The 27,639-nt window shown below is 43.4% G+C and overlaps 1 protein-coding gene across 2 annotated transcripts in view; it reads right to left on the reverse strand.

Annotated features, from left to right (window-relative positions):
- Positions 1-9,359: 9,359 nt before the first annotated feature.
- The window catches only part of MAN1C1 (mannosidase alpha class 1C member 1), an 83,848-nt gene continuing 65,568 nt past the window's right edge, over positions 9,360-27,639 (reverse strand). For both annotated transcript variants that reach the window (XM_039511414.1, XM_039511415.1), the window contains exons 7-13: positions 22,648-22,771; positions 19,488-19,581; positions 15,533-15,648; positions 15,185-15,404; positions 11,634-11,806; positions 10,628-10,743; positions 9,360-10,167 (exon numbers count right to left, since the gene is read on the reverse strand). In XM_039511414.1, the coding sequence (XP_039367348.1) occupies positions 10,044-10,167; positions 10,628-10,743; positions 11,634-11,806; positions 15,185-15,404; positions 15,533-15,648; positions 19,488-19,581; positions 22,648-22,771 (967 nt within the window). In that variant the 3' untranslated portion in view covers positions 9,360-10,043. The remainder of the gene's footprint in view (positions 10,168-10,627; positions 10,744-11,633; positions 11,807-15,184; positions 15,405-15,532; positions 15,649-19,487; positions 19,582-22,647; positions 22,772-27,639) is intronic.

Here is a 27,639-nt window from a genome sequence, read left to right on the forward strand (position 1 = left end):
AGAAGGCAGTACTGCCCTTAAACGGCAAGACAGCTCCCCTCACATCTTAGCCAGAAAGGATCCATTTTTCCATGACGCTGTTTGGATTGCAATCTGTCCCCTGGCTCAGAAGTGTCATACGGGAGGGTATCACATCTGCACCTGGTCTCACCATTCTTAAATTCCACTGATGACTGAATGGAGCGCAGGGCTAAGGAGTGTGGATGGATGAGCGTGATCAATGGTGCAGAGTCAGGCCCTAGAGCACTGCCGTCAGAGAGCCAGTTCCAGACGCGTTACTGAAGCTGGGTGGGATCTTACCCCATCACCAGTCCCAACTTTAGCCAATCACGGAGTGAGGTACTATGCAACGTGAGTCAGGGTGGCAGAATCTGGCCATGTAATTGCGGAGATATAGGACAAAACTGTGGTAAACAAATGAAATACAGCAGAATTGTTCAACATTTAGTGTGTGCTGGTGCCCGGAGACCCCAGCTGAGATCAGAGTCCCACTGTGCTGGACACATACACATACACATAGTCAGAGACTCCAAAGAGCTTACAGGGTAAACAGGCAGAGTGGCAGCGGAAACCGAGGCCTATAAGGGTGAAACAACTTGCCCTGGTCACACAGCAGGTCAATGGTACAGCCAGGTGTAGAACCCAGCTCTTTTCAGCCCCACCCCAGTCCCTATCTATTGCCTACGCAGAACATAATTAACTGCCCTATGGTGTTATTCACTATATAGGTCTTCACTTCAGTGAAACACTTAAGCATGTGCTTAAAGCTATTCATACTCTGCAGCGCACCTAAGCCCATCCTGAACTGTAAGCAAGTGCCAAGTAGTAGTATTGTTTACATTGTGGTAGCACCAAAGACCCCATTGTGCTAGGCACTGCATACACACAGAACACAGAGATGGTCCCTGCCCCAGAGAGACAAGAGGTGAATACAAACAGACCATGCTGGAGCACAGGGAAATAAGGAGACTGGTGGCCAGCATGAGAGGCAGTGGTCTTAGCATACTAACTGCTGCCTGTTGATTTTTTTGCAGGCGTCATGGCTTCAGTGTCATAGAGTTGAAGGCCAGAAGGGCCCACCAGATCATCTAGTCTGACCGTTTATACGTCACAAGCCACCAACCCCACCCAGCAGCCGCACACTAAACCCACCAAGTGAAATTAGACTGAAGTATTGCAGCCCTCAGCAGACTAGACGATCATGCAGGCAATGCCTCCTGTGGGATTTAAGCGCTCTGTTGAATTCGGGGTCATAGTTCACAGACTCTGAAATTAGAGATGGGACTGATTAGTAAATCACCTAGTCCATTCATCTTACCAGCCAGTGCAGTACAGCTCAAGGACTGTACACCGTCCCCACAGCACAGGGACCTCCCTTGGGAGATTATCCCAGTCACAGCTGAAATGTTCCTTTGCAGATATTCAGCCTGCCTTTTCCTTTGATTAATTTCATCCCATTACTCCTAACCCCTCCGTACCAGCCTCAGAAATCCTCCTTCCTCCTTGGTCTTTATACCTTCAGGTCCTTACCTGGTTATCACATCCCTCCTTAGCAGTGCTTTGGCCAAGTGCTCCACACTTACCTCTTTTAATCTTTCTTCATAAATCACTGTCTTCAGACTCTCGCTACGCACAATCCTGCACAGCCTCTGGATTTCCCCAACTGCTCAGGAAGATTTAGTACCATTTTCTTCTGCTTCAGGGCTAATCGCACAGCATGTTTGATCTCTCTAAGGGTGCCAGGAAGCGTTAGAATTGAATTCTTTGAAGTTGCGCCATTTCCTAAGCCTGCTTAATTGTTTTGTTTTAGGTTTAAGGAACATTTTTTGTCTGAGACAAGGAGAACATAACCGCTGGCTAATAACTTAACTTCTGTAGCCCAGATCAAGGAAACAGGAGGGCGCTCTGCCTTCTGAGAGCTAGGGCAAAGGATGGCAAAATACAGGGGCCAAACAGCCTGCAGAGTTACAGGGAATTCCCAGCAATTACAGTGCATGTGGGAACAACTGACACCAGAGAAGGAAGATTTTATACCATCCAGAAAATTCAGGGAAACGAAGAAAACTGGAAAGAAGGTAGAGTTCCTTCAAATGCCAAACAGGAGTGGAAGAGGGAGTATGGTCTTGTGATCACTGGGACTCAAGAGATATGGATTCTATTCCCATCACTGCCACTGATTTCCTGTGACACTGTGGACATTTTTTCTCTATGCCTCGGTTTCCCCGTCTGTAAAATGGGGATAATAATCTGTTCTCTACCTCTAGAGACCATTCAATGTACATATACACGGCAGGTCCTCAGATACTAGAGTATCTAGCTATATGGAAGAATGAACTGGTGATCAACAAATGTCTGCCCCCATGGGAAGGAGCTGGATTCAGAAAGCATTAAGATAACATCTGTGATGAGAGGTTATTGGTTGGATTAGATGGTTTCGATAATGTGGTTTAAAACTTCCAGGGCTCATTTTGGCTGGGTAGTCGGACGAGGGGAGCTGTCACTTAACTCAGACAATGTGGTGAGTACTTGTAGAGTACAGAATAACACAGGATGGAAGAGTTCTGAAACAAGTACATGTACTCAGGTGTTTGGGTGACAAACAAGAAATAGAAGTGATATTTAATGATCTAGTGGGCATTAACAAGGCCTGATGAGATAGGCCTCAGATCTGGAATGCCACAGATGGTATACAGTATACAAGAGGTGGAGAGGCATCATATATCAGAAGCGTTAGAAAGGCCGTTCAGCAATGAAGAGCATGGTGGTGAATTCTTTGGAGAAGAAGCCAAGGAATGGAAGACAAAAGGAGAAACAGAGGGCATCTGCTAGAGACCAATTCCCCTTAAAAGGAGAGTGGAAAAAAAATTCCTGGATCTACACTTCTAGTTCTTGAAATGACAGATTACATCACTCAGGAGGAATTTTAAATATCCAGACATCTGCTGAGTAACAGAGCCAAAATTGAAGCAAGCTGAGTCTCAAGATAGAAGACATCTAAGATCTTTAAGAAGAAAATTCAATCACAGGCCATAACCTCCTGGATCTAACATTTATTTACTGGAAGATACCCATTGAAAATGTGAGAATAGGGATGGAATTGGTGCCACTGATGACAAGCTACTGAACTTCACCACGAGTTACAAAATGCAGGAGAACAAAGGTATTGGATGGATTCCAGAAAAGCACATTTGGGGGAATTAAGACGTCTGAGTGAGCACATTCCCACTGACTTAAACGAGGACAGGATTTCACCCATAGGGAGAAAAATGTAATGGAAAGTTGTATTAAAATCCCATGTACGTACACTAAAGAGTGGAAGTGACTGAAATGTCCCAACTAATGTAGAGAACTTCTAAATGAGACACAGGGACAACACACTGACCCTCTGGACAACGTAAGGAACAAGAAATGTTTCACATGGGGAAACCCTCAACACATTGTACTGGGAATGGAAAAGAAACAGGCAACGAAGAGCCCAGAGTCAGTAAAGGTTTGACTGAAAAACAGACGGGCAGCTGCACACAGTCCGAGTTAACCGCCAAAGGGGCTAACATGAATAAACAGGATGTTGATAAATATATTGGGGGTGCAGGTGAGTATTTATCAGGTTGCAGTATTAATAAATGAAGAGGGAGATTAAACTAGGCAAAAATGACAGAGTGAATTTAGAAACTCAAGAAAAATAAAAAGAAATGTATAAAACCCTTGGGAAAATGGTACCAATAAAGGCAAGGGCATACTTGGAAAATATGAACATACCAGATTCAGAAAGATATTTAGGTGCCCAATTCCCCCAGATGTCAATGGGAGTTCGACAACTAAGCACCTTGTATGCAGTGTTGTTGTAGCTGTGACGGTCCCAGTATATGAGAGAGACGAGGCGGGTGAGGGAATATCTTTTATTGGGTCAACTTTTGTTGGTGAGAGAGACGAGCTTTGGAGCTCCACGGAGCTCTTCCTAAGGTCTGGGAAACGTACCTTTGTGATGCTGTGATTCACAGATTCCAAGGCCAGAAGGGACCATTGTGATCATCTAGTCTGACCTCCTGTATAACACAGGCCGCAGAGCTTCCCCGAAATAATTCCTAGAGTTTGTCTTTTAGAAAAACATCCAAGATAACTCCACCTGACAGCAAAGACCCTAGAATGTGGTTCCAATCTTTGTAAAAAGAAAAGATTGTGAGATATATTTACACGGTAAACTCTTCAAACCAGGGACTGTCTATGATTCTGTTTGTACAACCTCTGGCGCAGTGGACCCCTGATCTTGGTTGGTCCTTCAGCAGTAGCATAATAAACATGATTAATTAACAGCCAAAGAGGGTTCTTGGTTCTGCAATTCTGGGCTCAATTTCTGAGCATGTCATTACCAGAAAGATCTGAACAAATCAAAGGGAATTCAGAGGAATGCAACTAAAATGATTAGTGGGTTGGAAGGATTGATTTACATGACAGATTAAGACCCCAATTCAGCAAGGTGTTTAAGCAAGTGCTTAACTATAAGCATGTGAGTAATCCCATTGGCTTCAAAGCACTGTTTATGCACTTTCCTGGCTTGAGTCGTAAAGGAACTATGTAGTTCAGATAATCAAAAGTGAAAGGACGAACACACTCTCCAAATATTTGAAGACTATTCTCCAGTACGATAAAGAGAAGACTTAATTAGGGTAGAACGTTTTAGGACATAGAACTAATAGTATTGCATGAAATTCAGAAAGGAATAATTTACAGTGACTATTAGCAAACTCCCCGAAAGGGAGATTGGTTAGGCTGTGTCCCAGGAGATGTGGTGAATGTCTCATTGCTTGGGACATTTAAAATTAGATCAACCATAAGGCTAGGTATCTTACTGAATTTCAGTGGAATTTGCTTGCCTAACTCCCCTACGTTCCTTTGAAACTCTCAGCTATAACATACAGCAGTGAGCAATACTGCACTGGCAGAGGGATGGAGTAGGAAACTGTGGGGCCTTTTCCATCTCTACTTCCTATGATTCAAATAACAAGACATTTTTACAGTCTGTGCTATGGAAGCATTTTATTTAAAGAAAAAAATCCCAATTGCAGCGCAGCACGTTTTGACCGGAAAAGGGCAAATATAGTGTCCATCTATAAAAAGGGAAATAAGGACAACCCAGGGAATTACAGACCAGTCAGCTTAACTTCAGTACCTGGAAAGATAATGGAGCAAATAATCAATCAATCAAATTGCAGACACCTACACGATAATAAGGTGATAAGTAACAGACAGCATGGATTTGTCAAGAACAAATCATGTCAAACCAACCTAATAGCTTTCTTTGACTGGGTAACAAGCCTTGTGGATAGGGGGGAAGCAGTAGATATGGTATATCTTGACTTTAACAAGGCTTTTGATACTGTCTCGCATGACCTTCTCATAAACAAACTGAGGAAATACAACCTACATGGAGCTATTATAAGGTGGGTGCAGAACTGGTTGGAAAATTGTTCTCAGAGAGTAGTTATTCATGGTTTAGTCAAGTTGGAAGGGCATATTGAGTGGGGTCCCGCAGGGATCAGTTCTGGGCCCAGTTCTGTTCAATATCTTCATCAATGATTTAGATAATGGCATAGAGAATACACTTATAAAGTTTGCAGACAGTACCAAGCTGGGAGGGGTTGCAAGTGCTTTGGAGGATAGGATTAAAATTCAAAATGATCTGGACAAACTGGAGGAATGGTCTGAAGTAAATAGGATGAAATTCGATAAGGACAAATGCAAAGTGCTCCACTTAGGAAGGAACAATCAGTTGCACACATACAAAATAAGAAATGACTGCCTAGGAAGGAGTACTGCGGAAAGGGATCTGGGGGTCATAGTGGACCATAAGCTAAATACGAGTCAACAGTGTAACGCTGTTGCAAAAAAAAGCATACACCATTCTGGGATATATTTGCAGGAGTGTTGTAAGCAAGACACAAGAAGTAATTCTTCCGCTCTACTTAGCTCATTAGGCCTCAACTGGAGTATTGTGTCCAGTTCTGGGTGCCACATTTCAGGAAAGATGTGGACAAATTGGAGAAAGTCCAGAGGAGAGCAACAAAAATGATTCAAGGACTAGAAAACATGACCTATGAGGGAAGATTGAAAACACTGAGTTTGTTTAGCCTGGAGAAGAGAAGACTAAGGGGGGTAAACGGGACGACATGATAGTTTTCAAGTACATAAATGATTGTTACAAGGAGGAGGAAGAAAAATTGTTCTCCTTAATCTCTGAGGATGGAACAAGAAGCAATGGACTTAAATTTTAGGTTGGACATTAGGAAGAACTTCCTAACTGTCAGGGTGGTTAAGAATAAATTGCCTAGGAAGGCTGTAGAATCTCCACCATTGGAGATTTTTAGGAGAGGTTAGACTAACACCTGTCAGAGATGGTCTAGATAATACTTGGTCCTGCTTTAAGTGCAGGGGACTGGACTAGATAACCTCTCGAGGTCCCTTCCAGTCTTATGATTCTACGATTTTTTAGTCTTCTCTGGTGAATTAATACAGAGATCCCAATACCCACCATCTGTAACATCTGAAACTTTAAAACAATGGAGGCAAAAACTCAATCTATCAAACCTGAAAAAAATCAACAGATTATACAGGAAAAATAAAAGACTGCCAGGATTTGGAATTCAATAACCAATTCTGCTGAAAGCCTTCCAAGGAAATGTAATAACACTTAAAAAATGAAAAGTGGGTTACCAGAAGCTACATCTGTTTTTTGAATAGCTTTTTATTATCTCTTTCTGTGGTTTATGTAAAAGTCAGGCAACAATTGACAGCCATTCTGCAAGCACTCATTTGTCAATAGTAAAGTTAATTTATACTGGGCAGTACAGCTTACCGTTATTGGGGTCTCATTTGTCTGAAACTTCCTGCTATATAAAATAGGGTCACATCTTCCAGTGGTGAAAATCTGTGTGATCATCACAAATGTTGATGATGTGAATTTATTCAGTGGTCCCCACTGCATTCAGATAACCAAGGTTGAACCATATTTCTTAATCAAGTATGTAAAAAATCAGAAACCCCAAATGGGTGAAATTCTGGCCCCACTGAAGTCTAAGGCAAAACTCCCATTGACACCAATGGATCCAGGATTCCGAGATTACAAGACCAAACACCGTGATTGTCTGGTCTGACCTCTTGAGCTAGAACATCAAACTTTTAGAAAAACATCCAATCTTGGTTTAAACATTTCCAGCAATAGAGAATCCACTCCCCTTGTTAGTAAGTTGTTCTAATGGTTAATTACTCTCATTGTTAAAAACGTGTGTCTTATTTTACCCCACGCCTGTGAGTGAAGTTGGTGAGCAAGACAAAGGCATAACCTCTTCCCCGACGCATTTCCCGGCATGTTTAGAACTGAAAACAATTCAAATGAATCGTTATTGCTTTTTTTGCTTAAAGGTATGTATACGAAAGGGTTCCTTTTCTACATCATCACAAACAGGATACAAATCCTACAAACAAAATACATTACAAATAAATTCTCTTCTCAAAGTGGAAATAGATTTGCTAGGCACAGCATCTGAAACCCAAAGGGAAAAATTCCCCTTCCTCGCGCAAAACGACCGCTGAAGTCAGCGTTCTGCCTGAATAAAGCCTGCCAAATGAGATCCAAAGGGTACTGAGAAAAGTGAGCCAAGAGACATCTAAGGCCCCTGTCCTTCAGAGATCACTGTATTGTGGTAGTGTTGAGAAACCCCACTCATGGACCACGACCCCACTGTGCTAGGTGCTGTACAAACAGAACAAAAAGACGGTCTCTGCCTCAAAGAACTTAGGATCTTAACGCACGGTCTTAAAATTGTTCATGGGAGTCGTCTCATTGACTTCCAAGAGACTGTTCACTTGCCTAAAGTTAAGCAGAAGCACAAGTGTTTGCAGGACTGTGGGCTCTAATCATTAGAAGGTTTTAGAGACAGACATTTGCACTGAATACTTTTCTTTGGGACTGGTGTTGAGCAGCAGTCAGAGCACTTCATTAAGGAAACATCAATACATTTTTCATTTACAGGCAAGTAGCAGAAAGATCATTATTTTTGATGCAGCTGTTGAATTTCAGGAGGGAAAAATCTTTTCTCCAGAAATCTTTTTGACCTAAGAAGTACCATTTGTTTTTACTGCAACATCTAAACACTTGTGCAGAAAGGAAATGCGGTTTGTGCTTTGGGAAAGGAAAATAACATGAACAAAATCAAACTAGACAATCTGAATGAAATGCCAGGAATCCATGTTAACGGGAGTTGGAAGGATGCTTTTTAAGACCTTGCTGGGCAGAGTTTTGGTTACTCATGACATTTCTTAATCCACTGCAAAAATTCTCTTGGGTTAAGCTTATTTCCCAGCATCAAAATCCCTCAGATAAAATAACTCACTCCCAAGACTCTTATTTACAATAATCATCCCTCTGGGCCAAGCTTACCATCCAGTATCTTTATCCCTGGGATAAAGGTTAAGTCCTCACATGACAATATTCTTTCCCTTTGGGACTTGGACAGGCATAGATTTAAAAGCACATTTTTCTTTTCCAACTTGCTTTTCCTTTCCCGAGTTGCTGAAGAAACTAATCAGCATTTCACAATATGAGAGAGGAACGTGTCTAATGCAAAGCACCAGGCAGCTTCTGAATGATCCAGAGCTGCAGGGGAAAGGTTGTCGATGAAACGAATAAATCTGAAGAGGGACAACTGAAGGGGAGGATGCACAGCTAGGACCAGCTACTAGAGAGGGAGAAACAATCACGGATGTGAGTGAGCACAAGGTCCAATCCTGCAATCATGCTGAGTTCTCGATCTATGGAATTTGAGGGCACTCAGCCTCTTCCAGGATCAGGCCCATAACAGAGCCCAGAATTGTTCTGAAGCAGAGGATCTGTGATGCTCAGAGCCGGATTCTGATACCCTTAATCATGTTGAAGGACTTTGCATGGGCTGTCCTACTGAAAGTCAATGGGTCAACCTACAAAGTAAGGTACTTCTCAGTGCCAGAAACAGGATGAGAATCTGGCTCCTTCTTCTCTCCTGTAACTTCATCCCAGAGATAATTACAATATAATGAGGAAGAAACTTGGATGGGGATTTTTTTTTTTGGCTAGGAAATAAGATATTTAATTGAGTTCTTGCTACCCCATAGTTGAACAATGAATAAGCAATCTAGGAGAGTCGAAGAAGGTTGGAATTACTGACTATACAATTGCTAGATTATTTCTTGAAATAAACATTTATTGTAAATTATTCTCAAAAATCAACCGTTATTGTCAGCTGTTCATTCCAAGGATAATATAGCAAGTCTTTGACAGTTCTGGATGGATAGCTGCTAATGTCGGATCAACCCAATTATGCAACTTATTTTACAAGACCTTTTATTCTATTTCACAGATTTGACTATTACAGCAGTGCAATTTATTACAAGTGACTCATAACATTTAGTTCCAAATAAAAGTAGAAAAACACAAACATTACAAAGGAAAGTTACATGTGATGCAATATACTGGAAATATGTTTTTAAGAGCACAGGAAAAATATATAAAAATACATTTGGGTCAAGAATTTTGCAGACAGTTTTTGTTTTAGTTACAATGTTGACACCACGTAGAAAGCACAGTATATTGAAAACTGTAATTAAAAATATGATAAAATCCAACTGTATATAAAAGGCAAAAATCAAAAAGAAAAATGAAAGGAAGAACAAGGGGGGGAAAGTCTATTGTATGGCAAACTTCCAATCCTTTGGCCACTAGAAAACAAAGTCAGTGGATTTCATATAAATTCTCTGTATAAAGGAATGTCCATGATCTGTTTACAATATGGCCCAGAATCAACATCTTGTGACCAGGCTAATAGATCTCCTCATAGAGGAAAACAAGGTGCTCATGTCACAGTTTATTCTCCCCAGTATAATACTGTCCGGAATTGGACTAGTGCCCCAAAATACTATTTTAGGAACATCGCTAATTCCTTTAATGGAAAGGAAATGCAGTAACCCGCTATAGAGTGCCACCGAAGTAGGGAGCTTGAGTAACAGCATCATTATTGCATGCTTGCTTTCACTTTAAAGTTCATGTGGTTCACCGGCAGTGGGTGGGCTTCCGTGTTGAATACCCAGTCTTCCAGAGACAGCACATCATCGTCACAGAACAGAAGATAGAGGTACCTGCAGCCACATGGCAGGAAGAGAGAAAAGAAAAACCGGTAAGTTGGGTTACAGAAAGACTCTAATGGGATTCCAAGTGTACATACAAGGCCAGATCCTCAGGGCGGTAAATGGCGTAGCTCGAAATCCATACAGCTAAGTTGATTTAAACGGATTTAGCTGAGAATCTGGCCAAAACTCCTGTTAAATACAGTGCATGTGCTGAAAATGACAGAGCACTTGGGAAACTGCTGAAATTGATCCCAAAGCAGGTTCACCTCGCTTTATGTAATTGTTCTGCAGAAGAGACACAAAAAGCCTGCAGTATCCCATCATCTTCCCCAGTTTGCTCTGCAGGGAATCCAGCGCTTTCTAAGATGAAGCTATTGTGTATTTTGCATGAAGATGACCCACAACATAAAGACTTTTGTGCCCCAAGAGGAGATTTATTCTGAAAGCTCTCTCATGATGCTAGACTTACTTTAATGTCTCTGCCAGAAAAAAACTCTGTTGCATGTTGTCATGGCTTGGGGTGGTGGTATAAACATCTCGGATCCCGGAGAAGCCTGCTTCTACTCTACAATATTTTTCCAGTGCCTGAGAAAATAAAATAAATCTCAGCGACACACAGCTACATGGAGTCATCCGTTAATCGGCATCAGCTGTGTTACAAGTCAGGTTTACAAATCAGATTCAGGTTTTATAGCAGCTTCACTCTCACTGAAGAGTTTGATCATTACCCAAGAGTCCAGGAAAGATGCTAGTTCTAATGAAACAGCTGGAAAAAGGTAAACAATGTACAGCTTATCGATTGCTTGGCGTTGATGCTCCCCCCATATCAACAGGTGTCAAAGAGTAACTCTTTGCTTTTACACAGCCCCTTTCCAAGACACTTTATGAATGCCTGAATGCTGCCACTGAAATGCAACCACCTCTGGGGCTCAGTGGAGCAGCCCTGTGCACATCAGACCAGAAAACAGTGCTGGAGTGAGAAGACAGACTAGCCGGGAAGTCTCTCTGGGATCTTTTACATCCTCACAGCACAGAGAAGATCTTGTCTTTTACAGTCTCATTCTGAAGATCCAAACAGAGTATTTGATGCTCATATCTCTACCTTAATACGAGCAGGGCTGAGTCGACCCTGCAAGAATATGAAACTATGGTTTCACAGAGTCTAGATAATTCCAAATGTGAGGCTCAATCCACTACATCTGACATTACTACATTCATAGCCAGTACATTGTCTGAGGTCTGCGGCTCTTTTTTCCTCCAAACCCTGTAAGGTTTATTATCATCTTTTTAAACGAAGCCCAAACATTTTCAATGATCAGCAAAGAGACAAAAGCAAATTAGGTTTCTCTTTATATTACTGTGCGGTAGCTAAGACATGACATTGGCTAATACGATTAAAACTCCGCTTATCCTTTTCCTAGCCTAGGAAAAGATGCCTGTAAGAATGGTTAATGCTACGTAATTCATGATCATACCTTTACAACTTCCCAACCCCACTGTCTGTATTTCGGATCATGGGTCAGCCTCCACATGTACATGTAGCTTTCTACCACTTCAGGGCGCAGTATGTAATAGCGCTCGCTGAGTCTGGTGGCCATGGCTTCTGTTCCAGAATCAAAGCGAAAAGCTTCAGGGCCAAGCTTGGTATCTGAGCAAGAAAGAAAAACCCATACACATAATCATCACCTTTCAAAATTCATAACCGACGCTAACGGGTTTGATAGGTGTTTTTATGCTGCATTAATACAGCCGAGGCTTGCTATGGGGTGCAACAAGCAATCCGTCATGTCAACGCATCAGTATCAGTTCAGATACGGTGTCAAACAAGTGCAACTCTGCTGACTCAAAGAATGCGCTTACTTAACCCAGCTCTGAATATGGCCCAGTAAAATAAGTGGAGAAATACGAAAAGTAAATTGAAAGGGCTTCTGAAAATAGCAGCCTGGCCCATGGCAACAAGATCAAAGGGTCACATTCAACCCTGGTGTAAGTGTGTGCAAGAAGGCACTGGATTTTTGCCTGGGCTGAATTGGGTCCTAAGACGCCTGATGGATGCTCTCAGAGACATCTCTCTCACACCGGATTAGGGTCAGGAACCCCCACTGCTTCCACTGCAGTCAACAGGAGTTGAGAGGCACTGAGCAGCATTCTCAGGATCAGGCCCTAGTGAGCAACATCAGCTAAAAATCTCCTACAGCAGAGCCCTGGAAAAGGAAACTATTCAGAGACAATGTAGCCATGCTGTTGATATCCCAGTGCTTCTCATGTTTATATGTTGTCTCAGGTACAGGTTTGACTTCATGGTCATTGGGCCCTCCAGACGGAGCAATCATTAAAGGACAAATGCAAAATACTCCACTTAGGAAGGAACAATCAACTGCACATGTACAAACTGGGAAATTACTGCCTCGGAAGGAGCACTGCGGAAAGGGATCTGGGGGTCAGAGTGGATCATAAGCTAAATATGAGTCAACACTGTAACTCTGTTGCAGAAAAAAAGCAAACATCATTTTGGGATGTATTAGCAGGAGTGTTGTAAGCAAGACACAAGAAGTAATTCTTCCACTCTGCTCTGATAAGGCCTCAACTGAAGTGTTGTGTCCAGTTCTGGGTGCCACATTTCAGGAAGGATGTGGACAAACTGGAGAAAGTCCAGAGAAGAGCAACAAAAATGATTAAAGGTCTAGAAAACATGACCCGTGAGGGAAGATTGAAAAAAATTGGATCTGTTTGGTCTGGAGAAGAGAAGACAGAGGGGACATGATAACGGTTTTCAAGTACATAAAAAGTTGTTATAAGAAGGAGGACAAAAAATTGTTCTCATTAACCTCTAAGGATAGGACAAGAAGCAATGGGCTTAAACTGGTGCAAGAGACATGTTTAGTTTGGACATTAGGAAAAACTTCCTGTCAGGGGTGGTTAGGGCTGGAACACGCTGCCTGGGAGGTTGTGGAATCTCCATCACTGGAGGTTTTTAAGAACAGGTTAGATGTCAGGGAGGGTCTAGTTATTACTCAGTCCTGTCTTGAGTGCAGGGGACTGGACTAGATGACTTCTCTAGGTCTCTTCCAGTCCTACGATTCTATGATCATTACTGTACAGTCATGAGGGATGTTTTTCAAAGGGACGATCAGAAGTTAGCTGGAACTGTGTCTGCGCCACCCTTTCCTGTCCTTTAGCTTCTGGTATGTTTCCATTTCAAAAGAAAAGTTGATCGCTATGAAATAGGATGGAGTTACTTTCAGTTGTATTTTCTGATTACAAAATAATAAAAAACGACTAGTGCTTTGTCCTTCTCAAGTGCCTTCCATGTGAGGCTCTCAAAAGAAACACACACTCTCAGAATCCCTATGAATTAGAAAATTATCACCCCTATTTTACAGATGGGGAAATTGAGGCACAGGGGTGCCTGAGATCAAGCCGAACCAATGACAGAGTTGGAAACAGAATCCAGATCTCTTGGCCCCATGTCTGGTGCTGTAGCCAAAAGACTATCTTTCACATACACACTTTGTTTCTTTACACACCTTATTTGCCCTACCTGGGCCATGTTATAAGAGTGAGAGAACGGGGAACTAACAGCACGATCAACGCGCATTGTTTCCTGAGCACCAGGGAAAAGGTTAAGTGCACAGCCGCTGTCTGAAACACTGCGAGCTGGCTGATACGACAGCAGGGTAGCTGCTGATGGCAGGCTTAGTGCTGTCCTTTTGATGGTGACGGATACACTTGAAGGTGAAAAATGGCTCCAGGCAGTTGCAGCCCGTAGGTTCTTAGCTCAGACGGCCTAGCTGCAGTTCTGCAAGCGCTGTGAAAAGAGTTTGAAAATACAATTCCAGCTTGGCTTGAAGTTTGTTAGAGCTGCTTTAGGCAAATGAGCTCGACGCAGCTCATAAATATGGGCTTGTTGATGCAGTTAAGACGTGAAACAATCCAAAGGACCAGTTATCAAAGAGAGGCACATTGCAGGCAAGCCTCCTGGACAGCAGACTGCAACTACATATACTCAGATGTGCTAGACAAATGCTCATAAAGAAAGGAAAAAAGTCCAAATAATTACAAGCATGTTGAAGCTGGGTGTGTGTAGAGCTAACCACAGCCCTCGAGTCATCAGCAAGATCTTTTTGGTTATACGATCTTGCTAAATTACACACTATAATAATACCAATACCTGGCACTTTTATAAATGCTTTTCATCTGTGGATCTCAAAGTGCTTTATAAAGGAGGTGAGTGTCCTCATTCACATTTAAGACAAGCACTTCTAGCTTGAACGGTGACTTGCCAAGGGGTCGCCACATTTGTCCTGTTGTTAGCATGGTTAGTCTTTATATGCCTGCATTGAATGCCTTACGTGAAAGCAAATATTCAATCACATGTTGTTTGCAAAGAACGCTGTGTGAATGAGAAAGATTTTACTGAATGTGGGGAAATATGGAGAGACTTACGCAATCTTCTCTTAGGAAGGCTGCAGTAGGGATTTATGGTTTGGGTGCGTTTTAAGAAGGAATAACAGAACTCAATTCCCTGTTTCTAACACCCTACATAATGCTCAACTGCTCATTTAGCTTGTTTCAGTTGTATATTGTGGGAGAAATTAAAGGCAGATCAGTGCTTTACTCCATTTCTTATGGCAATACCTCAAAGTGCTGATATATAGGAACACAGATCACTCCTTTTATAGGGAGAAAGCATGGCTTTGTGATTAGAGCACAGGACCGGACTTCAGTAGATCTTGGTCAGTTACGAGCTCTGCCGCTGGTTTCTTGTATGACTTTGCGTAAGTCACTCAACTGCTCTATGCCTCAGTTTCCCTATCTACAAGGGGGATACCAATATTGACTTTTCTCACAGGGGTGCGGCAAGGACAGATGACTGTTAAAAGCCCTCTTATTTTGATGGAAGATGCTGCAGAAGTGCCAAAGAATTACTCAATCCTTTTCGCATGCGAGATTCATTTTTTTAGCAGCTGTAAATCCTTACCTACCACAGTAATTTATCAGCAGTACTTTAATCCACAATGTTTACCTGAGCGTGCATAAGATTCATGACATGTGTGAGTAATCTCTGCAGCTAGATCCATATAATGTTGCTTTTTCTCTTCCGCTGCTTGTTCTGCTCCAAGGGCTATCATGCCACCAGAGAAGCAAGCCAAATGGCCCATTTTGTGATCCAAGACGCCACCTCTCCATTCTGCAATGTAGGTCAATCCTCCGGCAGATTTTTTAACCAAATGTTTTTCTATAGCCTAAAATGTATTAAAAATCAATATCTGAACACATCTTGCAGGAAGGAAAAACAAACTGCTTTGACTAACATTCTGTTGGACAAAATATTCCTTGTAAGAAATACAGCTGCAGAAGCAATCGAACTTACCTCGAGTGCATCATTATACATCTTTTTAGCTTCAGTGTCTCTCTTGTCTGACATCAGCCAGGATTTGATCAGATATTCATAAAAGCTGTCCCCCAGGCCTCCCACGGAGACGTGGTCTGCAATGGTGGTAGCCAACAAGAGATTGCTGCATAACTACTTTTGCACACGATTTACAATGCACAGTCGCTTTACCAGTCAGAACAATTCCGCCCTTATTAAATAGCTTAACACATTTCTCCCCCCTTTTTGGGTTTCTGTTGGAAGCTAGCATTAAATTGTTTAGAAAATTAAGAAGGAAAGTGTAACCATAAGGAAAATATTTGGTCTTTTACCACGTGCTGGTTGCCCTTAATAAAACTACTCAAAGCTTTTACTTGCCAGGGTTATTTACATGATAAATTGAAGACGCTTCCTGTTTATGACATAAAAACCATATCCTGGGCTAAGAAACTGAGAGCATGGATGGATCTGCAACTATGCATGTCCACTGGACATCACGGGCCAGATCCTCAAAATATTTAGGTGCCTAATGCTCATTGAAAATAATGGGAGTTAGACACCTAACTACCTTTGACGATGTGGCCCTACCTCTCACTCCTCCCCTCACGGAGAGGGGGTATAACAAAAGGAAGAAGGGGAGAATACGAATTGGATATCGGCATCACAGCAGAAAAAGGATGATTGGGCAGAACTGCCAGCAGAGGGCACCCTGGCTGCTAAAGGGGACTAGCTGTTTCTAATCCCTGCCTGGAGTGTGATACAGCCTGCATGCGGAAGTCCTAGGTTTCTGGTATATTAAAATAAAGCCAGGTGGGGAGATGTGCACTGAATATTTCCTTGTGGGGAAATCAGATTTCCAAGGCTGCCTGTTCAGACTACATAGTGGTCCGACCTCACTGAAGAGGAGAATGCTAAGCAATCACTATAGGAAGCAGGTTTGACAGCGCAGCGGCAGGTGTCTGCCTGGGGAATCAGCATGGGAAACAGCTGGACAGATTTCCATCTTTAAAATGCAATAGGGGGAAAACCCAACACTACTTCTCTGGAGCAGCCAAATTCACCCTTCAAATGAGCAAGAAAAAATACTTCTCCTAGCTATTTAAATATGGAACGGACTAGACCTAGTAACTAGGGTACCCACCTACAGGTCTGCATGGATTTCATTTTAAACGTTAAGAAGATACAGTAAATTTTTCGGATTAGCTGTTCTGTTTTTCCACTTTTCTGTGAGTGCATATCAAGTCCTGGGGTTTAATTTGAACACTAAATCCTATCTAGAGGAGAGATCAACAGCCACGCATTTGACTGACCCGAAGAGCAACATCTCTGATAAAGTATGTGGCCAATGAACTGCAGAATAAACCATGGCAAAACAATGGGATTAGAAACCCAGATTCGGGAAAGAGGATAGAATATTTGACAAATACAGGCTTCGGACTGTCTTTAAATGGAAGGTGTATGATCCTAGGCATGTCAGAACAATCACTAAAGCAAGAGTATTAGAGCAGAATTGTTTTCCACATGTTAAAAGCAAGGCCAGAATTTGCCTCCCAGGCCCGGTGCGTAAACAAGCCATTAATTTCACCAGGGAGCCTGTGCTTTAATTTTCAAAAGCCAACTACTGCAGCTAGCAGAGCTTCAGCATTTCCTCCTCATTGGGCTGGTCTGATCATTTGCTCTAGTCACGGTTACACCTTTTAGGGAAAACAGGACAATTCTAAGGAAAAGGGCTTACCGCAAACAGCTTTAACAAAGAGAAAGAAAATGAAAGACTGGCACCTATGATAGTCCCTGTGGCAGACAACAGCTACAGTCTCTCTCTACCTCGGCATCTGCCACCAGCTGACTCTTAGGTCCATCAGCGAGTTCCTAGGCTGAGCAGTCTCTCGGCTCCCTGGATATCAGATTCGGATCATGAGGCCAGCTGACATGCTGCTGCCATAAGAAGTCTGAGGTGCCATCAGGCCATCTTAGCCAGCTGGTGAATTTTTCTCTAATCCTGTGGTGTCAACTCTGCCTCCAGCTCACTCCAAACCATCTAAACAGGGGCAGTTATTAACCTGAGTGGTGCCCCAGCAAACCTCTGGGGAGCCCTGCAAGCATTACAAAAGATGGGATCAGGATGTCTAAAATGGATTAAATTAGTGGATTTAAATGGAACTGAACTGGTGGCCAAACTGGATTAACACTGAATACACAGAAGGTGTTCTACACACTTAAATCTAGTCACACACTTAGAAGAATATGGGCACAGCTCTTTGGGAAGTGATGGATTAGCAACCAGTTATCGGAATGAAAGACTGACAAATCTGAGTCACATTATTCCCCCCTCCCCCTGTGCTGCAAAGCAGGCAGGACTGGCACTTTTGTCTGGGGAAATGTACCATGCTGATGCAAACGGTAATGACCTAAAGAAAATATCATCACAAGGATGTAGCACTAGGATGCAAGATTAATTTTTGAAGTGGAAACATTGCAATAACTCTGCAAACACAAATGTGAAGGGACGAGCGAAGCCACTTACAAGGGAATGTGGATAATTCAGAAAGTCAATTAATGGGACGAACCGGGGAATGACTTTTTTCTCACTGAAGTTCTGGTTTACTGGGACAATTGTAATTGTTCAAGATGTTTTGCTGGGACTATTTTCAACACAAGCCTTGTCGATTGCTGTTAAGAGCTGTTGCTAGGGCAGTTAAAGGTCAGGGATTGATCACAGCTAGTGCTCTCTCAGCTGTCTCATACAATAACAGCTGGGCAACTGCCCTGTCAATTACAATTAGCACTACTAATATCGTGCTTAAAAAGGTCACAAGTGATCCAGGGGAATGAACAGAGTTGCAGAGACATGAGGCAAAAATTGTTTCAATGAACTTTGCTTAACTGGGACCAGTTTGAATCCACTGAGGAGGCCAAATTAAAAGCAGCCTCTACTTTACTTCCTGGTTGATTGTAAATAGCAATGCCCTGAGTAAAATTCTGCTGTCAGACCAGTAATGCAATGGGGTGAGAAGGGCAGAGGCAGGGGCTCTGCACAAATGGGGAGAAGTGGAACAGAGGCATCAGGACTGACATACTGGAGAGCAATATTTTGCCTTTGAACAACAGAACAGACATTGCCCGGCCTTTTCTCCGGATATTGGAAGGGTGAAGTGGCTTAGGAAGAGGCAGGATCAGAATAAAGACACTGTTCCTACTGTCCTCATGATCCCACATGTTCCTCCCTCTTGCACACCTGAATTTTCCTCCTGGACCAGTGTTGCATTCCTAATAGTGATGCAAGAGACAGACAGGCACACACGCATCCCACTCATTGCATCAATAGGAAAATCCAACAGCCAGTACCATAGTAATGGGTGCATTAGTGCATGTATGAGATTGACTAGAGGAATAGCAGGGCATGCTTCCTTCACTCCTTATATTTCTCATGTTGTTTTCTGGGGAGGATCTCAAACTCCACTCTCTTACTGCTTCTCCAGATGACTTCTTACTTGCTGCATTAAATAAAGTAACTAACCAAATCTCTTTGGTCTCATCCTGTAGCTTTCATGTGTAACTCCCTGGGAGGACAATGGGATCCCTGAAGTGAGGATGGGGGCCTTAAAGAGACATGCCAACTTTTAACGAATCATGTAGCATAATCCTACCATGTACCATACTGTCCCATGTCCTATGGGTTCTAACCCTCACTCTGGAGGTGAGATACTCAGCTGGGAATAAGACTCCTGTGAAAGATGATTATACTGCATCTTCTCAATAAGGTTACCTTTATCTAATCACCATGGATAATGAGTTCCTTGACCAGCATTAGTGAGGGCTTTTATCAGGCAGATGAGAAATTTCCTTGGCTCGCTGTTCTTGCAGTGACAAATCACCTTCTAAAGAACAGCGTAAATGCTGAAAGGCATCAGCAGCATTTCCTGAGCACAGCTCGGAATGAGAGTGTGATACTTACGCTGTACCCAGTTCCCAGTGACTGGGCTGAGAAAGTTAGGATACAGGCCCTGCGGTTTCTCAATTCTGTTCAGGACTTTGCGGATGTTCATCACCTACAAAGAGGAAATGGACAAGACACTTCTATTTTTCCAGTAAGAAATCCAACATTTCTGCACTATAAGTGAAACTAGCGAAACTTCGCAATTAGAATCATAGGACTGGAAGGGACCTTGAGATGTCATCTAGTCCTGTTCCCTGCACCCAAGGCAGGACTAAGTAATAACTAGACCATTTCTAACAGGTGTCTGTCTAACCCGCTCTTAAAAACCTCCAATGATGGAGATTCCTCAACAGCCGTAAGCAATTTATTCCAGTGCTTAACCACCCTGACAGTAAGGAAGTTTTTCCTAATCTCCAACCTAAACCTCTCTTGCTGCAATTTATAGACTTTAAGGTCAGAAGGGACCGTTATGATCATCTAGTCTGACCTCCTGCACAATGCAGGCCATACAATCTCACCCATCCACTTCTATAACAAACCCCTAACCTATTTAAGCCCATTGCTTCTTGTCTATCTTCAGAAGTTAATGAGAACCATTTTTTTCTATTGGTTTTAACATCCAGTTGGACAAGCAATGGTCCAAGGAGAGTGTCATTTATTGTAAATGCTGCTATTGTTTCAGGATTGGGAAATGAAAACGATCATACCCCTTAGGGAAGGGTCCTCAAGAGACTGACCTTTCTATAGGAATTCTGAGGCCCAGGGGATAAGATTCGTTATTAAATTCTATAGGTTTTTAGAATAATTTCTAGAGTCTCACCTACGTCCCAATTCCACAAGGCACATAAGCACTTGCTTAACTTTGAATTCAATGGGACTGCTCACATGCTTAAATGTAGGCATGTGCTTAAATATCTTGCTGAATCAGAGCCTTTCATTCCTAGAACAGCTGCACTTAATTCCTACAGAGCCTCTGTTGGTTTCAACCCTATTAAACACAACAGGACTTTTATGTAACGGATGAAAATAAATTGTATGCAGTATATATATTCCATTGTAACCTACACAACAGCTTATATACTCTAAACCTTTTGGAAGATTAGACAATTTATATGCCAAAAGCTGGCCACACAGTTTTAAATCAGTGTTTCCAAGGAAGTTATCATGCTGCCCGACATGTACTGACGTTTAGTAGCATGGCACATTAATGACCTGTTTGAACAAAGACATGGACAGACATTATTCCCATTAAAAATCACACGAGTCCCAAGCTGCATGCTAATGAGCTGATTTGCTCCTCTGAAGTCATTTCCCTCCGGATGGCTGGCTGAGCCCATATCCTCCTGTGCTTCCTCTCTCGCACGGTGTTATCTTTAAGCCCGTGCATTTGCAGTGGAATATAATGAGCATGTTCAGGGTGGGAGAAGGTTCTCACCCTAATTCGTTTGCTGGGTTTGCAGCCAGAAAAGGGGAACTCGATTGGCTTCCAGAGAGATGAGGGGGACAGACTATCCCAATACAGCACAATTTAACAACAAGGAATTTGGGATTAATCCTAGATTTAAACACGGCCTCCCCCCTCCGCCCCTTTGCCCACCCCTTGTGTTTTTGGCACACATCTGCCTTTCAGTCGCTCACTCAGCTCCCTTTCCCACCCCACCCACTTTCCTTTCTTGTATCTCTCTCTCCTTTCCCTCCCTCTTTCTCTTTTTTCTCCCCTTTCTGCAATTTATCGTTATCATTTTCCTCTTGTATTATTAGCCTCTCTTCTTCGTTCCACATTTCCATTTCTTACTTATCTTTCCCATTCAGTTTCCACTTCTCTTCATTTTCTGCTTCTCTCTCCTATTCGACATTGTATCTCTCATTATTTTTTCATGGTCTCTGTTAGCTTTTCTCTACCACGCTTCACCATCCCCTTTCCATTCTGCATCTCTCTCCCTGACCCCAAAATCACTGAGCAAGCAGGGTGGCAGGCTAGCACTGCGAAACATCCTGCGAACAATCTGTTCTCAAGCTATTTCCCTGGAAATACAGGGAGAACTATCTAAGTATTCTCACCAACACCGGTGCTCTGGGGGTGATCCATTTTCATCAGACTCACAGGGGAGGTTCTGATGCTAATTGGAGTGATTTGTCTCCCTCAGAGTGAGTTCCTCAGGGAACACGTGGAGAAAGCTAATGATAGCTAGTATCCTACAGTATATTAAGTTGCTTTCACATGCACTATAAGATCACTTGGAAAAAAACCTCAAGGTAACATGTAATATTCATAGATTTTAAATTTAGAAGTTACAAAAGAAATCCAGTGTGTCAGCTGTCAGACCTTTCCCACGTAGGAGACCTTTGCGAAAAATCCTGATGGCTGGAGCACTGCATTTAAAGTCAGTTTACAGCAGCAATTCTCCACGGCTGCAGTGCAGTAATATTAACATACCTGAGTTATTAACCATTATTGTTGTGGGATGCACCCGGCAGGTTAATATAGCCTGTGCCTCTGTATTTAGGACTTACTTTTTGCCTCAACTTACTAAGACCGAGGCACAAAAAAACGAAGGCATCTGCCAGTCATCACCACCAGGAAGCAGGAATGTGGAAGGGCCAAAAAAAATGTAAATAGGAAAAAAAAAAAAGTCTTAGGAGTCTTCCAACCCCAAGTGGAGCAACAGAACCTCAGACAGATAAGAGTGTGGTCAATGCACAAGACTGGTGCATAGATATGGCACTCAGTCCTTAAAAAATATAATCAGTGCTGCAGATTCCATCACAGAAGGAGTCATTAGACTCATAGGCATGGTGCATACACGAGTTATTCAGCAAATTCTCTCACATGATACACTGACTTGATGTAAAGACATACGGTGGGACAGTCAGCTGATGTGCTTGTGCTGACAGGCTGGAGGCAAGGCATTTGCAGGGGAGAGTCCCTGGCTGCCGGAGCCCGTTAGTGACCTCCCCAGCTCGCAAGGCACATATTTATAGTCACGTGTCTGTCTCTGGATCGTCACCAGAAAGGTTTCTCTTGTGGTGAGGTGGGGTGGTAAAGCAAGGATGGCTAGCTGCACTGTCTGCTCTGGGCGGCTGCATGTAACATGCTCCTTTATGTCAGAAGCCCAGATGCCCGGGTGACGGGTACATAAGAATCAGTTCAGTAAAGAATGAGTAGTTAAGTACTTGCCTTTTCTGTAAACACTGGGTTTCCAGAGAGCTCCGTGAGGTGCAGGAATTCTAAATGCAGGGTGCCAAATTCTGCTAAGATACTGCTCCCTGCAGAGGCCCAGCCCCAACTCCAGCTCATGCCACTGTGAGGACAAAATAGGGAGCCTTCATTACCAAGCAAACACAGCCAGTTTCTCTACAAGCCCGGGGCAAAGCTCTCCCTCCGTATGCCCTGGGCAGATCCTGCATTCACTCTGCGGTGTGGAACCCCTACTAGATGCCAACGGTGTGGAGAATTTTGCTTTTAACCAGTATGGCTCAACGGCATTCGCCGGTTTACAGGGACCTTGTGTGTTGAACAATTAGTGGCACCAAAGAGTTCTTAGCTTTATAGGGGTAGTTTGGCCCAAGCAAACAAGCCGACTGAGCAGGTCCACTGGACAAGGCAATCGCAAATAACCACAAGCTCCTACACAGAGATGGGCTTGAACCAGTCCCTCGATGCAAACTCACACAAGTGCTGCATTGGCGGGAAGGCACAGAGGGAGGATGGAATCTGAACCCAGGTTTCCCAGATGGCTCATCCCTACAATGGGCTAATCCAACGCCCCAGATTCCTGGAAGTTTGGGAGGCTTGAAAGTCTAGTTTTGAGGTGCAGCACTACTTCTAATCTGACAGTTATACAGCACCTCACATGCTTTGTATGCCTCTACATTTAACACCATAGAATCATAGAATATCAGGGTTGGAAGGGACCTCAGGAGGTATCTAGTCCAACCCCTGCTCAAAGCAGGACCAACACCAACTAAATCATCCCAGCCAGGGCTCTGTCAAGCCTGACCTTAAAAACCTCTAAGGAAGGAGATTCCACCACCTACCTAGGTAACCCATTCCAGTGCTTCACCACCCTCCTAGTGAAAAAGTTCTTCCTAATATCCAACCTAGACTTCCCGCACTGCAACTTGAGACCATTGCTCCTTGTTCTGTCATCTGCCACCACAGAGAACAGTCTAGATCCATCCTCTTTGGAACCCCCTTTCAGGTAGTTGAAAGCAGCTATCAAATCCTTCCTCATTCTTCTCTTCTGCAGACTAAACAATCCCAGTTCCCTCAGCCTCTCCTCATAAATCATGTGCTCCAGCCCTCTAATCATTTTTGTTGCCCTACAGACATGACACATTCAAAAACCATCCTGGGTTCTAATATCCATGCAGCCCAATGTTCTACTCTGAGACACCCTGACTTCCTGGGCCTCATCTTACAGACCTTGCAAAGAACGGAGGGCCAGATACACCCACGGAAAGCTAGCAGACACTGTATAAAGCTAACTGTTACACACTTGTTCGGTTCTTTGTTTGGATCTACTCTCACCAGACCCTTCCCCTCTCCCTCCTCCCACAAGCCACTATTCTTTATGCTAATCTCCAGTTCTGCCAACTCCGGGCAGAAAGGAAAAAATCCCCATCTCTGTTACTGCATCAGCACGGTGGGAGTAAATGGGGAGGGTGTGTTCGAACGGTAAACAGCACATGGAGGTCCTGTGGTGATAAGGCCTCACACTGGATTGCCAAAGGGGGAGCTCTCTGATCACTAACGTTCTCACTCACTCTTTACTTGCTTTTTCACTTGACCCTTTCCCTGCCCCAACCCACTGCTATAAATTACAGCTCTCTGCAGCGATTCTGTCTCTCACAAATCTACACAGACAGGAAAAGTGACCTATATCTTGAGGGATTAATCCCAAAATAGCCGCTGCAGCTGCTGGTCCAGGGAAGCTCAGCGGTTCTCTTTCCAGCAGTGATGCAGGCTTGAGCTCTCAATTACCATGATTCTTGGTAGATATTGACAATATTACGTATTTCCAATCAGGCGCCTTCCTTTTTTAGGGTAGCCAGAACCATCGCTGAAACCGAGGGAAAACACTAGATGGCGCCTGAAGGCGTCTCTATCAGAAGAGAAGGATTTCTGCTCTTGATCAAAGGCTAAAACTAATGACCTTTCACCAGAAAAATGTTACTCTTGTCTGAGAAATTGTAGAAAACATTTTTAGGAGCTGAATTATTCCTTATGGCTCCAGAGAAACGCAGCAAACCTTTCAGCAGACAGCCTACTCCCCCTGTAATTTAAACAGCATGTTCTCTTTCTGTCCAAAACGGGCTGCAAACTTTGCTATGTGCACTTAGAACAGTTGTCCCAAAAGTGACTGTATTTCAGCAGCAGTGGGGGGAATCCCACTGTCCATATTTGGAGGAAGGGTACAGTAAATGCCAGCTCATTTTGAGTGAGGTTAAATGCAGTATTAGTTTAATATCGGCTATATTACCGTACAAGACTATATCCTGGTGTTGGACGGATGCACTACTAAATGATCTCGTGGGTGTTCCTTTATCTGTCCACTAGGACCCTAATCATCATATTTTCTTTAACTGCTGCACTGAAAGAATAGGAAAAATACGACCTCACAAACAGAAATCACCTAATAAGCCACTGTGGCAGGTAGGGCAACTTCCTGTACAAACCTTGCTGGATGAAGTTTAAGTTCTTTAGATGTTCATTGTCTTCAAAATGCAGATATTTACGTATTATTTTGGGATTGTAGGTAATGTCTCCAGGGGGGAGATAGCTAGTGTAAGCCAGGGATGTGCAATGAGCTTCAAAGGACTCTTTTAAAGAATGTGCCCTACAAGAATGAACTTTTGGTTATGTGGGTTTCCTAGGAAATCTCTTGAGGGAGGTGAACACAAATGCAGCCCCCCCATCTCCAGTTAGGAAAGCCCCAGCCTTTTGAAGCTACGCCCTGGGGAAAGGTCCATTGTTTGCTGACCAGCTGCTCCCTGAATCTCAAGAGCAAAGACCCCCGCTATATAAAAGACAGGCCGACTTGTTCATGGGGGTTCTTGTTCTGAGCAAAAGGTGTTATGCACTCGTCACCACAAAAAAATCTCTGTGTGTGGCTGAACGACTGACTCCAACCAGAGTCCTTGTTGGGGATGGAAATGATCTCTGGTCAGCTTATTAGCACTTATTAGTGTTTAGATTCTTTTATTGTTTAAATGTGTTTTCTCTGGAATGCTTTTCACCTTGAGAATAAATGTGCTTGCTTAGGAAAAGCTGTGTGGTACCTTACAACTGTGGGAAATTGCACTGTTCATAGGCTTGGAGGAGAACACACAGTTCATCCGCTGGCCATTTTGGTTATTGGGCTTACTGGATAAATAACAGTGTAGGCAGGGGGTCGTGCAGCCTGGAAATACCCTGGCTGCTACGGGTTGGTCCACCAGAGATTCGAAGTAGGACCTAGGGAGAGGTTTGTTGATCAAACGAAGAAGCACCATCATATAGAAACAGACTCCACCTTCGCCAGCCCTCTGGACTGAAGACAAGCAGGAAGTGGCACTCTGCAGAAAGCATGCTCTAGCACTAGAGCTCAAATGGACTTGGTTTTCCTCGCTAGCTTCTCTCCTAACAGCCGAGAAACATTCCTTCCAAAGACTTGATGATGACACTAGCCTTTAAGGGAAGGGAAGACGTGCAGCTCTAATAGTAACCTTATTCCAAAAAACACATACTGGTATTTAATAATGATCAAAAGTCTTTTAGCATCAGGCTGGGCATTTCCACAGAGCTTTGCAAACAGAGACTATGACACAGTCCTTGCCTCGAAGTGCCAAAGTAGGAAAGAAGCAAACACACAAGTCAAGATACAGGCTAATCACTCAGAGAGGTTATTGCTTAGAGGGAAGGATGGTGTTTTGGAAGCAGTGGGTTTGAGGAGAGATGTGAAGGGGGGATTGGCGTCTGGCAGGCAGGAAGCAGGAAAAGCCCAGAAGGCAGCAGAAGACAAAGCAGGAAGCCTGGAGTCCAAAAAAGAGACCAAGGGATCAATAAGGAAAGGGGACTGGAGGGAGAGTGGGGACTCACTTGAGGGGGGAGAAGGGAAGGATGGAGGGCCAGAAAGGAGAATATTCCAGTAATCAAGATGATCAAGGCATGGGCCTGGGTTTCAGTGGTGGGAATAGAGACGAAAGGTTGGATTTTGGTGCTATTAAAGAGGTAGGAGTTGCAGGATTTAGGAAGGGTCTGATCATGGGGGGAAAGGAAAGAGAAGAACTGAAGACTGCACAGAGGTGACAAACCTGGGACATGGGAAAGATGGTGGAAGTTGGTAATAACAGAGAAGGGGGAGTGTAGGAGAGGGATCTGGAAGTTCAGTATTAGAAAGAGTGAGTTTGAGATTGTGGAGGAACATCCACGGGGAGACATTAAAGACAGAAAGGGAGAGGTTGGCGCTAGAGAGCAAGTTATGGGAATGGCCTATGTAGAGAAACCTGTGGAAATGGATGAGATCTCTAAGAGAGAAATGGCGCTAGAAGGCGAGGGGGGGGGGAAGGTAATAAGCACAGAACCTGAGGGATCTCAACAGACAAGGGAAGAGTGATCAGCACTCAAAAGAGATGCTGAAGGAGCAGCCAGCAAGGTGGGAGGAGAATAAGGAGAGCAGAGTTATGAAGGCAAAGAAAGGAGAAAAGGCTAAAGAAGGGGTGATCAACTGTGTCAAAAGCAGAGCTATCAAGAAGAACCACTGCTCCCTGACCTTAGAAGGAGAAAGCTATTAGTGACTGGACAATAATTTCTCTGGAACAGTGTGTGGAGGCAGACTGCATTAGATCAAAGAGGGTGCAGGAGGAGAGGAAGTGTAGACAGCTGGAATGAACAGCATGCTCTAGGACCTTGGACAGAGCATTCTTGATGGCACAAGGAATGGGCAGACACACGGCAGAATTCAAGAGTGCAAGGGCAGGAGGTGGCACTGAAGTGAGTGGAGGAGATAAGGCAGTAGCGCCCATCGGAACAGAAGCACCATGATCTTTCTCTTCACTTCATTAGAACCTCTACACAGACCTGGCCTTGTGCCAGGTCTCAGGTTTGTTGTGCTCAAAACTTCAGTAAAGAACATTCCAAAAAAGGGTTTATGAAACTTCATCGGGCCTGGACCCTGTTGGGTTTCTG

The sequence above is a fragment of the Mauremys reevesii genome, linkage group 23, assembly GCF_016161935.1.
Source record: "Mauremys reevesii isolate NIE-2019 linkage group 23, ASM1616193v1, whole genome shotgun sequence".
In the NCBI taxonomy this organism is placed as follows: domain Eukaryota; kingdom Metazoa; phylum Chordata; order Testudines; family Geoemydidae; genus Mauremys; species Mauremys reevesii.